The sequence below is a fragment of the Channa argus genome, chromosome 4, assembly GCF_033026475.1.
Source record: "Channa argus isolate prfri chromosome 4, Channa argus male v1.0, whole genome shotgun sequence".
Lineage (NCBI taxonomy): Eukaryota > Metazoa > Chordata > Actinopteri > Anabantiformes > Channidae > Channa > Channa argus.
The window spans coordinates 18731127-18753851 of NC_090200.1; the positions used below are offsets into that span (position 1 = coordinate 18731127).

General features: G+C 38.0%; 1 protein-coding gene across 4 annotated transcripts in view; it reads right to left on the bottom strand.

Annotated features, from left to right (window-relative positions):
* The window catches only part of furinb (furin (paired basic amino acid cleaving enzyme) b), a 79429-nt gene that overhangs the window by 54640 nt on the left and 2064 nt on the right, over nt 1–22725 (bottom strand). For 2 of the 4 annotated variants that reach the window (XM_067500361.1, XM_067500364.1), the window contains exon 2: nt 16998–17268. The exons of 1 other annotated variant lie outside the window; for it this stretch is intronic. In XM_067500361.1, coding sequence (XP_067356462.1) covers nt 16998–17165 — 168 coding nt within the window. In that variant the 5' untranslated portion in view covers nt 17166–17268. Of the gene's footprint in view, nt 1–16997; nt 17269–21405; nt 21542–22725 lie in introns of all 4 variants that reach the window. One more of the 4 variants, XM_067500362.1, reaches the window with a different exon arrangement.

Genomic DNA, 22725 nt, shown 5'->3' on the forward strand with positions numbered 1-22725 from the left:
GATTTTTCTTTTAGTTATTAATGGCAAATGAATACATTAACTGTCCTTCCCACACAATCCCAGAGAAAAGTAATACATTCTTGACTTTTTGTTTCTCTAACATTAAAACCCCTGAGGTAAAATAAAAAAAATAAAAATAAACTTGAGATTGCATGCTGGTCCTTGCTTTAGGCACCAGTCTCTTGCAGAACATCATAGGATTCAAAAACTTGAAATAACAGCAGAAAACCATAGCTGAAATCGCCTATGATGTGTCAACCTACTTATCTTCCCAAGTACTTTTTAAAAAGCTAGAAGACTCATTTGACCTTTTGATGCAACAAAGTTGAGTTGATAATTTGTGTTGTCTAGTGAACTTGTATAAAAAGGTTTTTAAAGCTGTCTGGAATATGCATGGAAATTGCTTGTCACAGTATACTATAGAATTAGTTTATCAACTGAGTTTTTAAACTGCGTGGTTGGTATAATACATTTATAACCACAATATTTCATTACTCTTTGTGGGTATCAATAGCTCTTTAAATAAAATAATACTCTCAGTATGAATGCACTACAAACCATTGCTGAAACCTCTGTCCATAACTCAATTGATTTATGTAAAAGTCTTTGTAACAAGCGTTGAATTGCTTTTCGTGTGATCCTAAAATATTCACACTAAATTGATTGGTTGCATGTTTAAAAAAAAAGAAAGAAAAAGGAAAGAAAAATCCACCCGAATCTACTGCCATTCTAACAGGATATGAAATTTGAAAAATCCAAATTCAAAACCATCACATAAACAGATTACATTCCAAGCTATTCAGAGATATGAGACATTTCATAAAATCTGACAGAATCTGGGCACACAGCAGAAAAAATATAAAATAACATCGTAATAACTTAGCCTCATGTCCTTAGTCACAGTCAAATTACTTATTGTTTGTACTCTTGGAGGCTTCAGATTGCACTGTCTTCATAGTTTTAACTTTTAGTGGAGCTGAAATAAAATTAGGCGTTGCAGTATTCTCCCTGTAGAGTGTAATACATGCTGAGCACTAATCTGATCTTTCACTTGCACCTCTAAGAATTTCCCCAGTACTGTTACGTCTAATTCATATTTTAATTTATACCCTTCTTAAAACCCAAGCAAATGACATTCCTAATAATATTTTCCCTAAGCACGAATTGAATTGCTCATGCAAAATATAAAAGGAGGGGAAATGAAATGTCATCTGATTATACTATGTAAACGGAGTGTGGAAAAAAGAAAATCATAGTTTAGCAATAAATCAGCCACAGCGTAGGTACATAGAAAAATTTTAGTGCTTCAGTGGACAAGCTAACATTCCTGCTTTTGGCATACAGAATATTTGGAGGTTATTCCCCCTGTGGAGAGCTCAAGGCTGACCCAAAGCCTGTGCATTTTGTTAACCTCTGGGCAGATTAAGGGATGAGCTCCGAGCCCTAGAATAAAACTGCAAGATATTTAGAAAAGCTTGGCACAGTAGGTGTGTTGATTGCTGGCTTGACAGCAATTAAAATTAATTATTCAACCAACTTGTCCCAACAGTGTGGCTCACCGTCTGTCACTCCCAACTCTGTTTGCATTTGTGCTGTTTTTGACACTTGTCTGCATTCATGTGCCACCTACCCATAATAAATGCCACCGTCACCACAGTAAGTGCATTGGGAGGCTGGTTAGGCTGAAGGCCCGTTTAGTTCTTTGTCCTGTAACCTCTTTCGCTGAGTATGAACTGGTTCATCACTTCTTTCCTTCACGGTGCACACTGGAGTCTGTCAATGCTTGGCTGGTACCGATCATCGTCCCCAATGAGCTGTTTCAGCCCTGCCACCAATCCTCTCTTCGCTCACATCAGCGTGGATCTGTGAATCTGCAGAACCTCCGATCTCTCGGCCGGGCTCCTTGGTCTGCTAACACCACTGCTCCCACCAGGTTTGGCCTGGTGAATGCCAGATTGCTGGCAAACAAAACTTTTGTCCGTAAAGGATTGGACTTTTTCTGTATCACTGAGACATGGGGGAATGCCGATTAGTCCAGCGTTTTTACGGAACTCTTGCCTTCCAATTGTTGTTACTTCAACTCGCCGCGCACATCGGTCTGAGGTGGGGGAATAGCCACTATTTACTGGAGTGTGTAAAAGTTTAAAAAGCTTTAACTGTCCATCTCTTTTTCCAGCTTTTGTTTATGTGAGCTGGGCTGCTCGCACCTTGTGCTATGTGCTGTGATCTATAGTCCACCAAAAAAAAAAAAAAAAAAAAAGGATTTTATTACTGACTTCCAGGCTGAGGTCATGCCCAATTATGACTGTCCTTCTTGTTGGTGATTTTGTTGCCTGGACAAACCTATGGCTAATGACTTTTTAAACTTTATTTTATTTTTATACACACATTCGATCTGGTTTTATCATATGGCCTGCATGTTTTTAATTTGGAGGTTTGTGACCATTCTCAGAAGATATGCCTGTGGCACTTAACATTTACTTGCCTTGTAATGCTGTTAAAAGTTGCGTGCCGCTCATTTCTCTGTCATTTTCGGTCAGAACTATGTCATCCCTTAGTCTATGGGTAATTTTACAGATGAGCTCAGCTCCTGCTTTCACTCGACCTGCCAGGCTGTATTGGATGCCATGGCTCCACTTAAAACCAGGTAACTCTGAGCCTTGGCTGAATGCTGAGACCTGTGCTGTGAGGCGGGAGTGTCCTTTCAAATGTTGAGAGACTGTTGGTCTCCATCGGTCCACAGTAAAAGATGCTTAAAGGAAACACTTTGCTAATATTACTTCTAACCATCACAAATCCCGTGTGTTGTTTCAGCCTATTGAAAAACTCTCAATGCTCGTCAGACGACCTGTTTTAAGTCCTTTTTTCGAAAATTAAAAACTAAATTTTTAATTTTTATTAATAAGATCTCTATGGCAAGGGCCCAAATCTCACCCTTTGCCTTTGATCCATCAGTCCCTCCCTTATGCTCTGCTGTCTTTCATCAGTTTGAGCCTTTCCCCTTGTCTCAGGTTCAGGAGACTGTTGGTCATTTGAAGCCCTCGGTTCACTTGTGATGATCTTCCTCCCTGACTTTTTAAAGTAGTTTAGGGCCATCGGTTCTCATCATTAATAATAGTCTGACTTCTGGGGTGGTCCCCAAAAAATTTAAATATGCCATATTTCAACCTCTTATCAAGAGACCTCGGCTAGATCCACGTTATTGCTAATTTTAGACCTATCTCCAGATTGCCTTTTTTATCAAAGCCTTTAGAGAAAATTGTTAAAAGTCAGTTAATAGGATTTTTAAAAGAGCACAACCTATCTGAGACTTTCCAATCTGGTTTTGGAACGAAATACAGTACCAAGTCCACTCTTTTGCGTGTTGTTAATGGCATTTTTCTAGTCTCTGATTCTGGTTATTGTGTGATTCTTGAACTCAATTTAACTGCTGCATTTGATACACTGGACCATGATATTTTAAATCTCTCGCTTAGAACTGTGGGTCAGTATAAAGGGCGCAGCACTAAATTAGTTCAGGTCCTATTTAAAGGACAGAACTTTTTGTGTTCAACTTGGAGACTTCCAGTCCTCTTCTGCTCCTCGGTCTTGTGGGGTTCTACAAGGCTCTATTTTAGGCCCTTCTGTCAGCTTATTACTGGTATGTCTAAAATGACATTAAGGTCTGTATGGCTCTTAACTTTTTACATTTTAATAATTAAAAGAGTGAGGTGATGGTGTTGGGAACTAATTTACCTAGGGTTCTGCCACTGTAGTCTTGGGACCCTTAGCTTAATACACCAAATCTGAAATTATTGACCTTGGGTTTATAATGGACATGGGCCGGAAGTTCGAAAACCAGATGCGGTCTGTTGTTAAGTCTAGTTTCCTCGACCTGAGGCAGCTGGCAAAAGTCAAGCTCATTCTTGACTTTGTTACCACCCTGCTGGATTATTGAAATACAGTTTATTTTGGCATCAGTCAGTCATTGGTCTGACTGGTGCTTGTCCAAAAGACTGCTCCACGTCTTTTAGCTAGCACTTGAAACTATGAACACATTTCTCCTATTTTATCTTCACTTCACTGGCTGCCTGTGCACTTTAGGATCCATTTTAAACTTATTCCATTTGTTAATGTTTTAATGGGGCTGCCCCGCTGTACCTCTCTGAGCTCATGCATCCATACGCTCAACCACAGTCACTCAGATCAGCTGACCTGCTGCTCCTGAGTGTGCCAAAAACTAAACGTAAGCTCAGGGGGACCAAGCTTCTGCTGTGGCTGCTCCAAACTGTGGAACGAGTTGCCCTTGCACATTAGACAGGTCTCATCCTTGCCTCTTTTTAAATCCCTCCTAAAAGCCCATTTGTTTTCACTGGCCTTTGACAAAGTCTGATTGTTGACATTATTTTACCTGTGGGTTATGTATTGTTATTTTTTAGTTTTATATTTTTGTTCTGTTTTTATTGCTGCTTATTTCCTATTTTTAATCTGTACAGCACTTTACTTAACAAATAAACTTACAAGAAGCATTGTTATTTCCTAGTTGTGACAGTGGCAGAAGGAGTAGCTGTACTAGTAGTCACATTAGCAGTAGTAGAATTAACATTACATTTCATTATATTTCATGTCAATTTGATTATTGCACTTCATAGTGATTCCCATTGGTTGTTGCTGAAGCCAGAGTAATTTGATTATTTCTTTTAGCAGATTGATGCTTTGAATTGGCATAATTTGTAACTGATACAGTTCCAACAAATGAATCTTTACACTTTCTTGAAAACGATACTGAGGTAGTGCTTCTCCAAATGTCTTAAAGTAAAGCCCTTTTCACAAATGCCCAGGAATTCTGACAGTCTCCTGACTTTATCCGGAGAGAGTGTATGTGAGAATGCAAATGTTTGTGAGAGAAGTTCCTAACATTAACTGGACTTTGTCCTGCGAGCCCCCTAGCAGAATTTCCGTATTATGTGCGCGAGCTTGTTCGGGCAGCATGTTGCTCTGTACCGAATTGCTGGGAGGATTAAAAGTGAGCAAATGGGCATGTTGATAATGTTTCTATCACTTGACTGCCATTCTAGTCTATTCATTGAATTAGTTCTTTAACTAGAAGAGAGGAAAGAAGCATACATTTTTTACTGTTTCCTGTAAACATTTGTTTATCACCCTTCTGACAGTTTCCACCTAAAAATGGCCTTATTAGATTACACTAGATTTTACAGGTATACCCAAAGCTGGGGACACACCTAAGGACGGCAAAGACCATTTCACATATAAGGATTGTTTCCAGCAACTATCATAGATTTCTGGAAGGAGACATAGCTGAGGACTAATTACACTGGGTGTAATACACTTAATGACTGGTCGGGAATGACGGGACATTTTGGAGATGGGAAAACCTCCAAATCCTATGAGAGGGGGAAATTCACATGTGTTAAGGTGCCAAAACAAATATGGTGGCGTCTGGGAACTTAACTTTCAAACTTAGCAATTTGTCTAAAAAAGAACAAAAAGATGTAAATAGTAGCTAAAGGACAACGCGGATTATTGAGTCTACAGAGGGAACTGTATAGTAGGTCTCCCTCAGTTGTGATGTCATTAGTTGCAGATACCGGTTGTATATATTAAACATGTTGAAAATGACTGGCAGTGAATGGTTCTTAAGAGTAAAGACAAGAATCTTTACTCTAAACAGCACGTACTTAGTGTTTACCTCTGCCGACTGTCAGCGCCGACTAGGCCAGACTGGCACTGACCAGGACCAACTACGCCCGAGCAGTCATACAAACTGAATCATATTCATAGTGAGTGTATGTACAGTAATGCTACCTGAATACCACAAGGAAACACTGACAGGTACATTTTGTCTGAGTACAAATGTGCAATAGCCTAAACAAACTTGTATGGCACTTCCCTAATCTACTGGACACAAATGGTCTCTCAACTCTTTCAAACATATGCACACACCTAGGCATGCACTGATGCACACATGAACAATTGATGATGGAGCTGCCATGTTAGGCATGATTTTAATCCACCTAGAGCAACTTGGGTTTTGGCTTTTTGGCCCAGGATACTTCAGCATGTAAAGCTGTTAGGAGCCAGGGATGAAACCTCTGCCCCTATGATAGTGGATGCCCCACTCTTCCTCCTAAGATGCAGCTACCTTAATTTGTATGAATAATGTCATACACACACAAATATGTCTTATTGTCTGCTGACGTAAACCTGATAATCCTTAAGAATCCTTCAATGAAGAGAACCAACAAGAACAAACACGGGGTAAAAAAACAAAACAAAACTATTATAATATATAGTATTTTCTAATGCTATTCAGTACCCCTACAGTAAGTAATACACTTTGGAAACTTAAAACAACAATTTTCAGATAAGACTGTGCCAGACACACATTGTTTCAACAGCATTATAAAATTTGGAGATCTATTTTCAAAAGCTAACTTTGTTTAAACAAAAAATGTCCTTATCTTCCATTCACAAACTAAAACCTTCACCTTTACGATACAGGGAAATCAACAATGCTTTGGCATAACATAACATCATAGGCTTTATAAAAGCTACTTGTCATTAGACTATTTTACCGAAAAATTTTGCATTAGCATTATTGTCACTGAGGTAATAAATACATATCGTACAGTACGATGAAAACGTAAACCGAAAGGGATAATCTTGCATTAAAAATCTGAAAGAAAAGAAAAGCACATCTAATTACTTGATATGCAGAATGTGAAGAGATCATGAAAAAATATTGTTTTTCTTGATTGAATCTGTACAGATTGTAATGTCAAACAATTGGTTATATTATGCTCACATCAATCAACATCATAAAACTGGGAAGAAAGAGTGTTTGATCACAGGCTACTTAAGTTCAAACTGTTACCAAAAAAGATAAAAAGAAAACAAAAAGGCCTGAGAGAAAAACTGAACAAGTTCAAAGCCCTATTTCTGTGTGAAACTTAAGTCTGAAGCCCATTTTTAGCAGTGATGTACATGAGCTACAATAAAATTTTGCTCTTTATAGCCCTGAACCAGTCTTCTAGCAATAAAGAGCACATGGCACAGTGTCATCAGTTGACTCTATGCTCTCTAAATTTCCCCAAGGGCCAACAACAACAAATGCAAAATTGTGGATACTTGCATAAATGTATGGACAAAAAGGACCCCCTCTCCCCCTTCACACACTGAGTACATTGTTTACATAGTACCATTGCATAAAACTCAACATATGCCATAACAAGGAACAGCTGCAGGAACAGGTAAAGAACACCAAATAGCAAAACTTGTCCATATTATAAATGAGGCTGAATTATATTGTGGCTGGATTCAAAAGTCAAAGCCTTACAAAAGTTCCACTTTGAATTAAGTCAAACCATCCTGGACAGATTATGAATGTGAGTAGTCTTTAAAAAGTTCTCCCTGTAGAAAAGAGACTTGAATGAAGGCAATCCACACGCATGGCTGGTTCCATATCACAGAGGAACAGAAAGCAGTTTGATAGACTTAATCCTTTTCCACACAGTTGATCTACACTATCTGCTCTTAAAAACATACAGGCACCCTTTGCACTAAAACAACAACCGCCTTGCCAAGGTTCTTTTTTTGTCCAAAACCTAGCTGCAAACATGTTACCAAAGTGCTGTTTGTGTCAGGTGTAACCCGTGCTTTATCGGTCAAATATTATTTAGTTATAAAACACAGTTTTCAGTAGCTTTGCAGTAATGATTTTTGCAAATCTTTGGCACAGCACAAACCCATTTATAGGAGACATTTTTGGAAACAGCTAAAAGGTCTGTGTCTGCAGGCTTCATATAATGAAGTGGTGCATTTAAATGAGAGACGGCTTTGGGGCAAGGAGGTGCACTTCACTCACATGAGTAAACACGAAAATAAAGTGAAAGCCGGAGGATTAAAAAAAAGGAAGCAATGACAACTATAGGAATGGAGGGAGATCACAAAAGGAAAGGGACATCCAAGTAAAAGATGAGACTGAATGGTAGCCAGACCGGAAAAGAACCTGCAAATATTGGACATTCTATAGAGAAACACATTAAATAGAATTTCAGGTTAAAAACAGCCAAAAAAAGCAACATTTTACAGAATATTATGGTAACAACAGCATGTTGCAGGCAAAAAATGCCACAAATACATGTGACAATAAAAGCACCAAAGCTGTATTCAAACTGATGGTAGATTTTACATAGGAAGTATTTACTAAATATGAAAAGGTAAAACTGAAAAGAGGAAGACAATCATACAAAAAGGAATGACCCTTCTCGCTCAACAATGGAGTCAATCTGCTGAAAATGATATGCTGGTAATTTTCTCCATGGCAACCTAATGCCAGAACAGGCTGTAGATTTGTGTGCCAGTAGGCAGACAGTCACAAGAGCTTTTTGGGAGGGCTGTGAGCGGGAGCAGAAGGTTGCACTAAACCCTAAGACTGCTAACCATCACACAAACAAACACACTCTCAGAGATACACATACAGTGAAAGAGAGCAAGAGAAAGCAAGAAGTATGCAGCTCTGCAATGCAATAACAAGCAAGGACAAATGTAAGGTTAAAGAAATTATTAGAGATTTGCGATGCCAGAAGGCATGTTACTGAGGTGCGTGTTTACTCATTTGAAATTTAAAAGATGAATAAATTGTGAACTAATATCATCCAGAAAAACATTAAAAAAAAAAAAAACATGTTTGCAGTATTGATATGGACTAAAAAAACATTGTACTTCTTGACACGTGTAAATGTATAATACACAACCAACATTTTTATGTAAAGGCCTTTTTTATGAGCACTTGTTTGTGTTTTTGATAAAAAAATAAATTGGTTTTATTTTACTGAACAACCTTTTATTTACATTCCTACTTTATAAGACACACAGTATGATCATTCTTACACAATTTTGTGCCATGACAATAAAATAAAAGGTTTTTAAATTGCCTTCTACTTTAGAATGCACTAGGTTCATTTAAATTCCTAAAAAAAAAAAAGACTTCACAATGAGGCAGCACCTGGGTGCAAAAAGCTTTGGTTTGCAAAAGTAATCAACCTATTACAAGAAAGATAACTTTTTTTTTTTTAAACATCACGTATTTTTCACTACTGATAAAAGACTTTACAGGCAAGCTGACTACAATTTCACAAGGTATTGTGTGTTTCAAATTCAGGTGTGTGGTAACACAAATTATACTAGTGATGCTGCTGTATTGAATTTAACTGTTCAACAGAAGTACTGTTAAAAAATGACTCATACCTCAGTCACTATTTTTCTAAAACTATTATAACACAAACTTTTAAAAAAGAAAGTTGTTTGGAGCAATTTGACCAAGGATGGTGTTGTATGCATGTCTCACTTCTATTCACTGGGTAATTGTAGTTACAACCTCAAACTGCCTTACACACAGGAGGGTGATCTCAATCAGTCAGACTAACAGATTGAAAACAGAAGATGAGGAGGAAGATAAAGATGGTGAGAAAAAAGGAGGAATAAGAAAAGAATGTTTAGTAATTAATATGAGGCATCTGGGAACCGACCTCCCAAAATCTTGACTCTATTTTCATGCAGCTTAATGATACTAGGGAGGAAATAGTACTGGAAAAGCATAAAAGAATTAGGACTGTGTTTATCAAGTCTGTATGAATACTGATATACTGAATAAAAAAACCTTTATTCGTCCCACAATAGGGACATTTCCATGTTACAGCAGCAAAATGTGCCAAAAATTTGCAAAAGAGTAAAAGTAAAGTAGTAAGTAAAAATTAAATAAATAATAATAATAATTCAGCATGTTGTAAATGTCTTAGATCTACTTAAGTGTAAACACTTAAAGACAAATATTTTGATTAACACGTTTTGCATTATATTTCATAAATATGCATTCTGTAATGGGTTTTAATAATCCTACTACACACAGATAGACCAGTGGCTCATTTTTGCTCACTGAACTTTAAAGAATGCCAAACATTTGTTTTAAGTTCTCCAGTAGCTACAGTTCTGATTAAGATGCTTGCTTAAGATCAGACAATATGTTGACTTGTGGGAAACCAACAAATACCAAAAAAATAAATGATCCAAACTTGGGACAATAGTGTGATAGAGGAAAAAAAATCTGGTTTTTGTTTGGAGAATCTTACTCTTTCTTATAATAATGTCTTGGTACCATTATAATATATTAGTACCGATGTAGCCAACGGCAAGACTTTACAGTTTTTATTCAGAGAGGCATTCCTTATTTTATCCTTCGAAGTCCTAAGGGAAATAGAAGACAGCAAATCCTGCAGGTGCAGACATAAGTTGTTTGTATGCTGCAGAACAATGTAGTATGGGTTTGAGAGTGAAACAACAGCACTGAAGTGTTGGGATATGAACGTCTCAGAACAGTTATGCACTGGAGAGAAAAACAAAACATGCAGAGACTGAGAACTAGAGAACTAGAGAGAGAGAGAGAGAGAGAGAGAGAGAGAGAGAGAGAGAGAGAGAGAGAGAGAGAGAGAGAGATAGAGAGAGAAATAGAGAGAGAGACAGAGAGAGAGAGAGAAATAGAGAGAGAGAGAGATACCTTAGATGCATCTTTTAATAAACTATTACCTTCAAATGAGGACAACATCAGCTAGCCAAAGAAATGAGCAGTCACATAAATAAGCACAACAACACACAAGGCTCCCAGCTGCACTTGAGACAAATGAAAGCAACAACACTGTTTGATATAATCAGTCTAACTGACAGAGCTTGCTTTGCAAATCACATACAAGCATAAAATAAACACACTCTCAGCCACATAGCAAACTGCCCTTGTACATTACTAGAAACATGTGCAAAAACATGGGCTTGGTCCCGAATGTGTTGCAACCATTTCACACAGCTACCCCAGCCACAAGACTAGTGGACCACAGAGAGAGGCAGAGAGTGAACAAAAAGGACATTCATTTCATGTATTTATTCTGTTGCATTTCATGCAAATACAGCTCATTTGAATTAAATTGAAATGAGCAGGAGCGAGAGAAAACTGGCCAATGGGTTGGTGCATCACACAATTGGCAGGTTATCATGTGTAATGGACAATGGCCTTTGGGTGCATTACTTCTACCTTGCACAGACTACATATTTGTGAGTATATGGAGGTTGCCTGTAAGTGGTCTGAAAAGCCCAGAAACTGCAACCAGAATATTGTATTTTGAAGGAACATTATAGTACATTAAAGTGAAACAAGATGACTGCAATCAAACATTTGCTCACGAACTGGAAATGACCTACCTCGGTGACACAAAAGCCCGTGGAGTGTTTTTTAGCTACATCTGTTAAAGGGCCACTGGAGCAGACAGTGGGAAGATGGGTAACAAAAACTGTGTGTTCTTTATTTCAGATAACACTATAACTAAACAATAACCACATGTTTGAGTGAATTAGCCATAAATAGAAAGACACCCAGATGGAGTCATCTCAAGAGAGCAAAAGAAAGACAAAGAGACACAGAGAAAGGCTCTGGCATTAGACGTCGACTCCACAGAGGGGGGTGATTCAGTCTGTCAACGCCCACAGAGCATGCCCGTCCTCATAAAAGCAATGATTCTGACTTCTCTTACTAAGAACACAACATGACATTTAGCTCTAAACCCTGGTCTTGAACTCCCACGCAGACATAAAAGCATTATTTAAAAGAAAAGAAAAAAAAAATAACACTACTGAACACATTAGAGTGAAACAGATATGTATAACAATGGTTGGCGACAACTTGTAAAATGCTGATACAAACTGGGAGGTCCTGGTGACATTTACACTTAAACCCTAATCACACACACACACACACACACACACACGACATTGAAACATAATCAGAGAGAATCAGCAAAGGCATAAACACATCCCAAAACAATAAACATCTCAAAATATCTAATGAAATGAACAACAGCATCAGTTATGTGATGATCCTGTAATCACATTAGTAATAAAAATCCCATTACCTCCTGATTATACATCAGCCCTATTGCTCTTTTCAAGTGCAGTGTAGAACAACCACCAAATATGAAAACATTTATGAAGTACTCACCTCCCAGCACTACAAACCCTTGCACAGCACATACCACCACCTAACCTAACATTGTATTGTCAGAGAAGAGATCATGCTCATAGCCTGTAGATCATCCTTCTCTCATAGCACCCACTCAGAAACTAGAGTCTAAAATAAAACTTATTTAGTTGCCTCTGTGAAACCGTGACTGAGGATGTACTCCCACAAAATCTAATTCCACACAGTGGAAAATACTACATTTCACCCTTCCAGTCATCCAACACCCATGGTTTTCAGTCCATATCATACTCCATTAGCTATCTTCCCTTTTTTTTTTTTGCTAGTGTCTTCCACATGCCCCCCACGTGCCTGACTGTGCTTTCTTATTTTCTTTTCTACGTTCCGTTGGGAAATGATCAATTATCTAAATTTTTTCTATGCCTTCTCCTGCTCTCATTTTCCCTCGACACCACCTCTAAACCTGCAAGCATCCATATTCTCTTTTGGGATATGTGCTTCACAAATTACAACTACCAAAAGAGGCTCCACCTTGGCATTTCTTTAGGAAACAAATATCTCTTGTGACTAAAATGAATTGTAGTGTTATGCAGAACTACTGAAAGCTACTTTTGTAAGGTTTGGGTGAGGAGAGCAGGTTGTTTTTTTAAGTACACTTTGTAAAATGGGGCTACACTATATTTTCATGCTCCATTATGTGAGAGGATTTTTGTCACGTGTATTAAAATGACAAGCTGCCATATGGCATCAGAAATTCAGTAACAGACAGCTGTCGAAGACGACACTTTCCTGTGCCTTCTTCTAGCTCTCTACCTTTTATGTACTCACCAATTAGCAGAATTGAAAAATAAAGCTATGAATATCCCATAGTAACATATGGAGAATAAAAGACAAAGAAGAATTGCGTCACTTGGAGGAAGAGTGAAACTTTTGCTCCATAGCATTTTATCACTGGGTGATTGTCTAGAATACGTATGTATTCTGTGAGGAGAATATTAAACTTTTCATTTTACCGGATTCCCTAAAACTAAAAATTGCCTCACTATCTAGAATTCAGAGAAGAAACTAACATAACTGTCAGTTAGGGGCATTATACCTAAAGCTTCTTTTTCTCTGCAGTAGAATAGTTTTAGACTGTTGGGATATCTGCAACTATCCAGATCAATGCTAAATTAACTCAAGTTTAAAGCAGAAAGTAAGCTCCTTAAACAAGCTTAATGTTAAGTCGCATGGACACAATATAATCAAATGGGGTGAATGATAAAGAACATTAATACTGACACACACCGAATCTCATCCAGATTGTCATAAACCCATATGACAACAATTCACTATGATAACAGGTAGACTAAAAGCTTTCTCTTTGACAATATAAAAAACACCAAGATAAGCCTGATTTAATTTTGCAAACCTCTCCTTCAGAAAATCCTCTTTATTTGAGGTGGGGAGAAGTGGGGTAGGAATATGCAGAACCTCCTACGCATATTCCTGAGAAGTAATCCAGAAGGCTGCTCACTGGTGTGTATAGCACTCAGGCAGCTCCACAAAGGCGCATGCAAATGAAGTTAAGTCTCAAGTGCTGCAACAGGGGTAGAAGGGACAAAACAGTGACTTGCTGTCATTGCTAAGCACAATATGAGAAAGCTTAGCCTTGGAAACATTTTGATACTCAAGGGACCAAATGCATCACTTGAAAATTAGTGGAGAATTAAAGATAAAGAAGAATGACCTCTCTCTCAATGCACTGAATATGCATCTCGAGAGAGCATTCATAATTTCAGACAAAAATGGGGGAAAAAAAAAACCCTGAAAATACAGCTAAAATTGGTAAAGATGCGATATATTACAATTCAGAACCAAATTGAATCAATTCAATTCAATTCAATTCAATTCACCTGATATGCAATTTTATATGGCTATATGAACTTTTATATATGATCTACAGTGAATTCAGAACATTTTCAGACCCCTGTCAATTGTTATCATTTTGTTATGTTGCCGCCTCATACTACAATCGTTTAAATGTTTTTCCTCATTAATATACACTCAGAAAATCATAATGACAAAGTGAAACAGAATTTTAGAAAGGTCTGTCAATTTACAAAAAACAAAACAAACAAAAAAAAAAAAACTGACTCACATGGACTCACTATGAAGTATTCACTCTTTTTACAGTATTTTTGGATATAATGCAACAAGCTCTGCACACCGAAATTGGGGGATTTTCTACTATTCTTCAGCTACTTCTTCAAACCTGACCTATCTCCTAGTCCCTGATGCTGAAAAACACCCCCACAGCATGATGCTGCCACCAGGATGTTTCACTTTAGGGATGGTATTGGGCAGGTGATGAGCAGTGCTTGGTTTCCTTCAAACATTTAGAATTGAGGCCAAAAAGTTTAATCTTGTTTTCATCAGACCAGAGAATCTGGTTCCTCACAGTCTAAGTGAATAATATAATATAACTAGAACGGGCATTTCCTACAGAAAATGTGTGTGATTGCTGAAAGCCAGCTGCTGCAGCTGCTGCAGCCATCGCTGAATCTGCAGCTTTGAATGTTGTGAAGCGACAGCACTCGAACAAAAAAATAAAAATTATATGCAGTATGTCCAGCGGAGCAATACAGGCAACACTGTAATATGTGAAGCATTTCATCATGGGGCAGCTGTTCACAAAGTTTCATCACGTTAGCATGTGTAGTTTTTGAGATATTGAACTATTTAGAAGTGACATGAAACAATGAAGAAGTTTTCAATTGCTATTCACCAACTCTCCAGCAGATGGCAGCCTGTCCAAAGGAATCAACTGTTGCCATCTTACTCTCTCAATACTAATGAAGCTCTTAAATAAAAATGACAAAAATGAAAGTAGCCACCATGGCGCCCCCCAATGGAGAAACAACTTGAAATTGAACACGTGTGTTCAGGACAGTGTCCTGCACGTATTTGTAAAATTTCACTCAAGTCAGTCATTGGATTAGCTTAAAAAAAAAAGATCGAAAAAGCTGCAGTACTGCGAACAGCTGCCAGGTGGCGCACGTGGTAGTACTAAAGGCACTGTACAATATAGAAGTGAAATCAGAAAAAACAAAAAAAATTTTTTGGAGTTAAAAAACGAGTTATATATCTGACCACACGGTGGTGCTAGAGAGCCCACACTGTAACATGTGAAGCACTTCATCATGGGGCAGCAGTACACAAAGCTTTATCATGCTACCATGTGTAGTTTTTGAGATATTGCAGTTTAAACATCACTCCCATAAACTTTCCATTAAAAAAAAAAATCATATTAATATTCATAATAATTACAGTACATTAGCTGTCAGCACACAGGGTAGTAAGCACACCTCTCCCAACCATGGTTTACATGTTACAGTTGGAACCATGTTTGCAGCTGTTAGCATTTAGAACTTACAGCATGCTGAAAAATGGGCGGAAGAATACGGAATAATAATAACGTTTTCAGCAATCACACTAATTATAATAACAATTACAATAAGCAGGTGATGAGCTTTGTAGGAAGTTGCTTTGACCTCATGGATTTTGCTCTTATACAGAATGTCTTGTCAGCTGTAAGGCCTTCTATTGAGAGGTGTGTGTCTTTCCAAATAATGGCAAATTAAATTTAACACAGGTGGACTTCAATCAAGGTGTAGAAACGTCTTAGCAACAATAAACAGAAACGGGAAAATCCATTCTCTTAAACAACATTAACCAGTGCAAACTTTACACATGCTTCTTCATCCTATCGTACAACGCTGGGATGCATTTTCAATAAAAAGCTTGTCAGCTTGTTCCTTGTTCAAGCTTTTTGAATTGATAACGTGTATGTCAGTTCTACATTCAGCATCATTTGTCTAGTTTTTGCTTTCAAATACAGTATACAGGCAAATGTCTTTCTAAATGAAACGGTATAAGCTTATGTATAGCTTCAGTTATCGTTTTTAATCAGGGGACTCAGCAGCTATGTACTTTAAGAGCACAATGCTGACAACACCTGACTGCCCCTGCAACTACCTTTACAGTGACCGTCTGAGTTTTTCCTCTAATCCATATCCATCTCCCCTCGGTGTGAGTAATGATGTTCATTACTACCAATGTACTTAATGCAGGTGTTGTATGATTTGAACACTGCTGTTGTTTTTATCAAGGATGCCTTCTTTGCTTTTGTGGAATGTGAAATAATTCCAGACTTTGGAATTAACTAGCTGGTGCATTTACCAGGTGGCATCTAACATATTTTTGGCTTGCAAGAAGGTTTTTCTTCATGTGCTGGATTGATATGATTGGATACAGACAAGAGATAGCGTCTGTGTGTGTGTGTGTGTCTCTCTCTCTCTCTCTCACACACACACACACACACACACACGACAAAGTTCGGAAAGCTTTATCTGTTTTCCACATTTGCTACCATATCTTTGAAAAAAAATGATACAAGAATCAAAGAAATATTACCCAATTTTACACGCCTAGAGGGAACAATACATAACTACTAATTCTCTCTTTTCCCCCTATTACTCATCTCTTCTAAAAAAGTTTTTTTCTGAGACAAAGGATTATTATAATTAATTACAATTAGTTGGCAAGCCTAAAAACAGAAGCAAAGCTAGCTAGTGCTAGCACTAAAGCTGAACTACATCATAATTAAATATAACAACCTTCCTTTAGACCCTAAAATAGCCTTTTCCATATTCATTGAACACAACTGTTTGCCAGTGTACGAGAAAGTCATGCATGCCCCAATTAAGCTCAAGTGTGCAGATGTGTGGCATCCTCTAATCTGGAAAAAGATTGGCCTGGAGGTGTCTTGACAAGCTCTCCGATAGTCAGTTTTGATGTTGTGCTATGCTGACATTAAAAACATTGATGTTATAAATTAGAGCTATATTCTATATGGATACAGTCTCCAGTGCAGTGATATAGTGGGCACTCATGCAAACCTTAACACATATACTACATTGTAAATGGTACTTACATTGCCAATGTTGATAAAACCATGTTCCCTGGCGATGCGATCAGCCTCCTCTGGCCCCCCACTTATCTGGACAGCCCACGTGTTGGTGTAGACCTCTGCGTTAATCAGTACAGCTGTCAGGAGGACAAAGGCTGTCCATAAGTGAAGCAGGGCCACCCTGGCATCCATGAAAGGGTGAACACTTTACAGGGATGTCGATCAGTCCGTCTGTCACTGCTTCCGAGGCAAAGCAGGTCTGCTCTACCTTACAGCAGCAAAGTAGAACAGTGGCCTACAGATGAAAGGACAGAGCCAGCTATAAACACAAACAGACATCTTAACTGGGTCATTCTTGGTCTTAAATTACCTACTGCAGATGCAATTCAGAAAACAAACCCAAAAATATAACAGCACACCCACAGATATTCATGGATTACACAACCCCAATTTAAAAAAGTTGGGACTATGTGTAAAACCTAAATAAAAACAAGCAAGGATTTATAAATATTATCAACCCTTATTTTATTCACAATAGAAAATAAACACCATATCAGATATTGAAACTGAGACCTTTTATTATTTAGTGCAAAATATTAGCTCATTTTTAAATTGTTTGAAAAGTTGGAAGAGAGCGATGTTGACCATTGTGTAGCATCCCATCTTCTTTTAACAACCGTCTGTAAACAACTGGGAAGTGAGGAAACCAGTTGCTGGAGTTTTACAAGAGGAATGTTGACCATTCTTGTCTAATGCAGAATTCTAGCAGAATTGATGCACCAACTGGACTGCAGGCAGGCCAGTTCTGAACCAGGACTATTCTCCTGCGAAGCCATGCTGTTGTGATGGATGAAGTATGTGGTTTAGCATCGTCTTGTTTAAATTTGCAAGGCCTTCCCTGGTCCCTCTACTGGTCTGGTTTCCAAAAAGAATTTCAAATTTTGATTCATCTGACCACAGAACAACTTTCCATTTTGCCTCAGACGATTTTAAATGAGCTTTGGCCCAGAGAAAATAGCTGCACTTCTGGATCGTGTTCACATATAGTTTCTTCTTTGCATGATACAGCTTTAACTTACATTTGTGGATTGAACTGTGTTCACAGAAAGTGATTTCTGAGCACATGCAGTACTGTGGAGAAGAGAATCATGCTTGTTTTTAATTCAGTACTCCTGAGGGCCCTAAGATCATGCACATCCACTGTAGCTCAGTTGGTCCATTGACCACAGAGGCAGTGTTTCAATCCCTGTCCCTGGCTACGTGTCAAGGCATCCTTGGGTGAATAAGAACCAACACTGTAAAGCGCTTTGGAAAAAAGCTCTATATAAGTGACCATTTACTACATCCAGTTTTGATCTTCGGCCATGTTCCCTGCACACAGAGATTGATTTGCTAAATCTTTTAATGATATTATATATTGTAAATGGTGGGATCTATGAAGTTTTCGAAATTGTATGTTGAGGAACAATTTACTGAAATTGTTTCACAAGTTTTAGATGCAGTTTGTCACAGATTGGTAAACTTGTGCTCATCTTTATATTCCGGATGCTCTGCCTCCTTTTAAAACAGAGTCATGTTACTGACCTGTTGTAAATTAACCTAATTAGTTTTTATTTGCAACAATGACTTTTTCAGCCTTTTGTCCCGTCCATTCCAGCTTTTTTGAGATGTGTTGCATCCATCAAATTCAAAATGCGCTAATATTTTCCATGAAATTGTAAAGTATCCACGTTTTAATATCGGATATATTGTTTATGTTCTATTGTAAATAAAAAAAATAAGGGTTGATGAGATTTGCAAATTATTGCAGTCTGTTTTTATTTAGGTTTTACACTTCGTCCCAACGAATTAGGGTTATACCTACCTCCAAGGTTAAAATAAATAAATAAATTTAAAAAATCCTAATAAATGTGCAAATAAATATTTGGTCAAAACAGACAAGCACATATACAGTTGGCATGTTGCTGCAATACAGAACATGTTCACGCAAATCAGTACACAGCTTTTGGTGGCAACTAGAAAGACCATTCACAGTACTTTTCGACCTCTTTTAATTGCATGGTAAAATAACAAGCACAATAAAAATAACTATTATTCAAGCAGATTTTCAAATGAAATAGATTTTCAGGCTGGGACATTCTGTGTGCCTTGGATTCAGTAGCTCTTTGAGTTGAGGTAAAAGAGCCTGTGAGTCGCACATAAAAAGGAAAGCTTTTTGTGGCAAGTTACCAACTTTGAGCAAGAAGAAAAACGATAAGGTGTGGGAGTCTGCTAAGCATAGCAGTTCATCCTAAGAAACATGAGAGAGAGGTGATTCAAGAATAAAATGCCTGCCCAGTCCCACTGTTGATCACGGTGCCATTTAGTGGGTCAATCACTGCAACACCACAATCTGAGGAAAACAGAAGCTACCATGATTCACCAGTATAAGCTATTGTGAATTTAATAAATTTAAGAGTTTTGATAACTTATGACTGGTGACACTGCCATAGCAGGACTTTTTAGAAAGTATTTTTTACCATTGCAATGGTGGTAACTTCTACTAGCAATAGACTGTGACTAAAGGAGGAAAAAAAACAACATAAAGTGCCTTGTTAAGGTGTGGGGCCACAAGCTGCTGTAACAGCTTCAACATTCCTTGGCAAACACTCAGACTCTGATAGATGGTACTGTCTAACACATCAAAAACCCTCATAGGTGTTTAGTTTAACTGAGGTTTGGAGAATATTTCTTTTATTGCAACCATCACGAAGAAATTTGACCTTTAAATAAAAAAAATATCAAAACCTATTTGCCAGCTGTATTAGGACTTTCATTTACATATTCAGTCTCCAAAAACAAATCCAAATCCTTTGGTGACCCCCTGCCTTTTCCAAACAAGGGGAAACTGCAGTGAAGATTACTGTACCCTGAATGTAGCGAAATACAAGATTTTTCTGAAAATCTTCTCAGATTTTTTCATGTTTTTTGTTGAGTTTATAAGCTCCCAAAAGATAAATCCTTCTTCTATGATCCCCCTTAGGACAAATTAACATTTTTTTAATCCCCAATCGCTTAAAGGTCTGACAATAGCAAAATTATCATTGCAGCGTGAGAACCAGTTTCAAGCTGTAGAATGTAATGAACATTGCTGGTTTTAGGGGCTTTTGACTTTCAGTCTAGTTAATGGATTATTGAAAAACAATGGGAGCCTGTCTTCTGCAAGTTAAGGCAAACCTGCAGTAGAGCAGACTGTTTCACCGACTATTCATAGGCGTTTAAGAGGAGAGAGAAAGTACTGTATTTTCACAGTGCATTCAAAGGAAGTGTTGATTATTTTGGCAGTATGCAGAAGTGTCTAAAAGGAGTCTGGTAACATAGATGGCACATACCTACAATTTAAAACACTAAAAAGGGGGTGCATGCAGCACAAACAGTCCAATCATAATAGGGACCAGATTTGGGATATAATGACATCTTACTATCCAAGTACAGTAGAGCATTGCATATCTTAAAATGATATTAGTCTAAAGACTTATATTTGGACCAAGACCATCACAGCATTTAATATAATAATGAGAGGATAGTGGTTTGCAGGTTCCTGTTTTTGCTTTACCTGTAAATAATAATTGTAATACAATGATCCAAACGGCAGAACATTTCAGAAGTTTTTACCAACACAGAGGATGCCCCTGCCTTTTATTTGCCCATACAATTATATACTGCTTCTGGGGAGTTATGCGTATACAAACTATTCAAAGAGAAGAAGCTCACTGAATACATCTGTGGCTCTACAGATACACTTAGGAGTGGGTGTGATTTGAGCGCAGCAGGGGAGGCAGTGGAAACATGACCAGGGGCTGTCACTCTTCCTGTGGAGCAATTCTTCTGAGCTCATTAGATGCAACGCTGGAGTCACAAAAACAGAGCAGGGGGTCTGCTGTCACTGACAGGGATGAGAAAGGGACGCATAGATGGATAGAGAGGAAAAGAGAGGTTGGAGACATCCCATTCCCCATGCAGCATTGCACAAAACAACGAGCACATAATAACACAACGCCCAAAATACATTCTCTCAAAACACAGCCTGGAGAGGAGTTAACAAGAGGCTGCATACTCTTACAATATACATCAAAGCCCTAAAAATGAGATGAAACGTCAACCTTCAACCCACAGCAGAATCAAACTACAATAAAAGCATAACGTCTGTTGCATAAACTATTTTGAGATTAGTAGCATGGGTGAATTAGTGATCTGTGATGTGCAAAAAAAGGACGATAGCCTTCAGTTTTAGGCCACTGACAGATCTCCAAATGTGGTTCAACATCTCATGGTGATAAGAGCAGCAAACAGAAATGCACAGCAGCAGCAACAAAAGGTTAAACCTATCAAAAGACTTTTATGCTTAGAGGTTCTGTCAGTGAAATTCATAATGAGCAATCCTCTCACTCACCGATGACAGCTGAGGTGCCCTTGAGGAACATATTTTTTCCCCAGTCACTCCAGTGGAGCTGCTCAGTGGCCAACACAACACAAGCTAACCACAGAGTCATTTCAGTCCTTTGATGCCTTCTCTCTATTCAGAAACACTGAGCAGAAGTGGAGACGGGTCAACAAGGCATCAACAGTGTGCATTAATTATTGTCCTTACATTGTCATTAAACTGTTGGGAAACAGCGTTTACACTGCTGAATATTCCAAAGCTTTTAAGATTTGTTATGAGTTGAAAGTAATTGTTATACAAGTAAGGTCTAGCAAGGTCTAGAAGAAATTAATGTTAATATGGTGACAGCAATACATAAATGTTGTCTTTTGGTGATCTTATGAGCTGTATTGCAGTTATACATGAGAATGATGTAAAATGAATGTTACAGCTACTGACTGACAGACTCATCAGCAGAAGGTACATTATTGCCATATCCTGACTTATTACAGGAATGTTAATGTTGATCTGAGTTACTATTAACTCAGATCAACATCTGAGGTACTATTATTGCCATATTATATAAAAGTTATTAACGGTAAATATATGACCTAAAACATCTTTGCTAAGGAATTTGCATTAAAAAAAGCAAGAAATATCAGCAACCATATTATAATTTATTTTACCTCTCTCGAATATTCATATTAATACTGGCTTCAAAAATACAGTGCTAGTTAGTTGTGGCTGAATTAAATGATTAATAAAGCATTTTGTTCTCACTTCCACTGCTGATTAAAAAAGCAATAGTGACACTAAAGTATCAATATCAACACACTAAAACAAATAGCCCAGGCCCAGGACCTTATCCTAAACTAATGGTAGAAAAACTGAAGAGCGAGGTAGAGGACTGGGCTTGAGACCAGAAAATTGCCAATTTGATTTTCCTCCCCATCTGGAAAATGTGTATAAACTGGAACACAGTTGACCCCCGGTTGCTCCTGAGCAACTGTTTAGTGAGCAGCAGCAGGAGCCCACAGTTACATGAACATGTTTAACAGTGCAAATGGGATGTAGCTGACAGAGAACATGTGCATTCATTTAACTTACTCTACATTAGTATTACTCCAGAGAGATCCTATACACATAATACAGAATAACAGATTTACTTGCCTTTGTAATAATACATGAAGCTGTGACAGACCATATGCAGCACTTCAGCTCTATTTCAGGCTGCCCACCCGCCAAATCAACGCCCACCATGTGCTCTGAGTTGCCCTCTCATAGAAAACTAAGGTACAGGACAGAGCTGCAGCATTCGTGAAGTACCACTGGCAGCCAAGTATCCTCTTC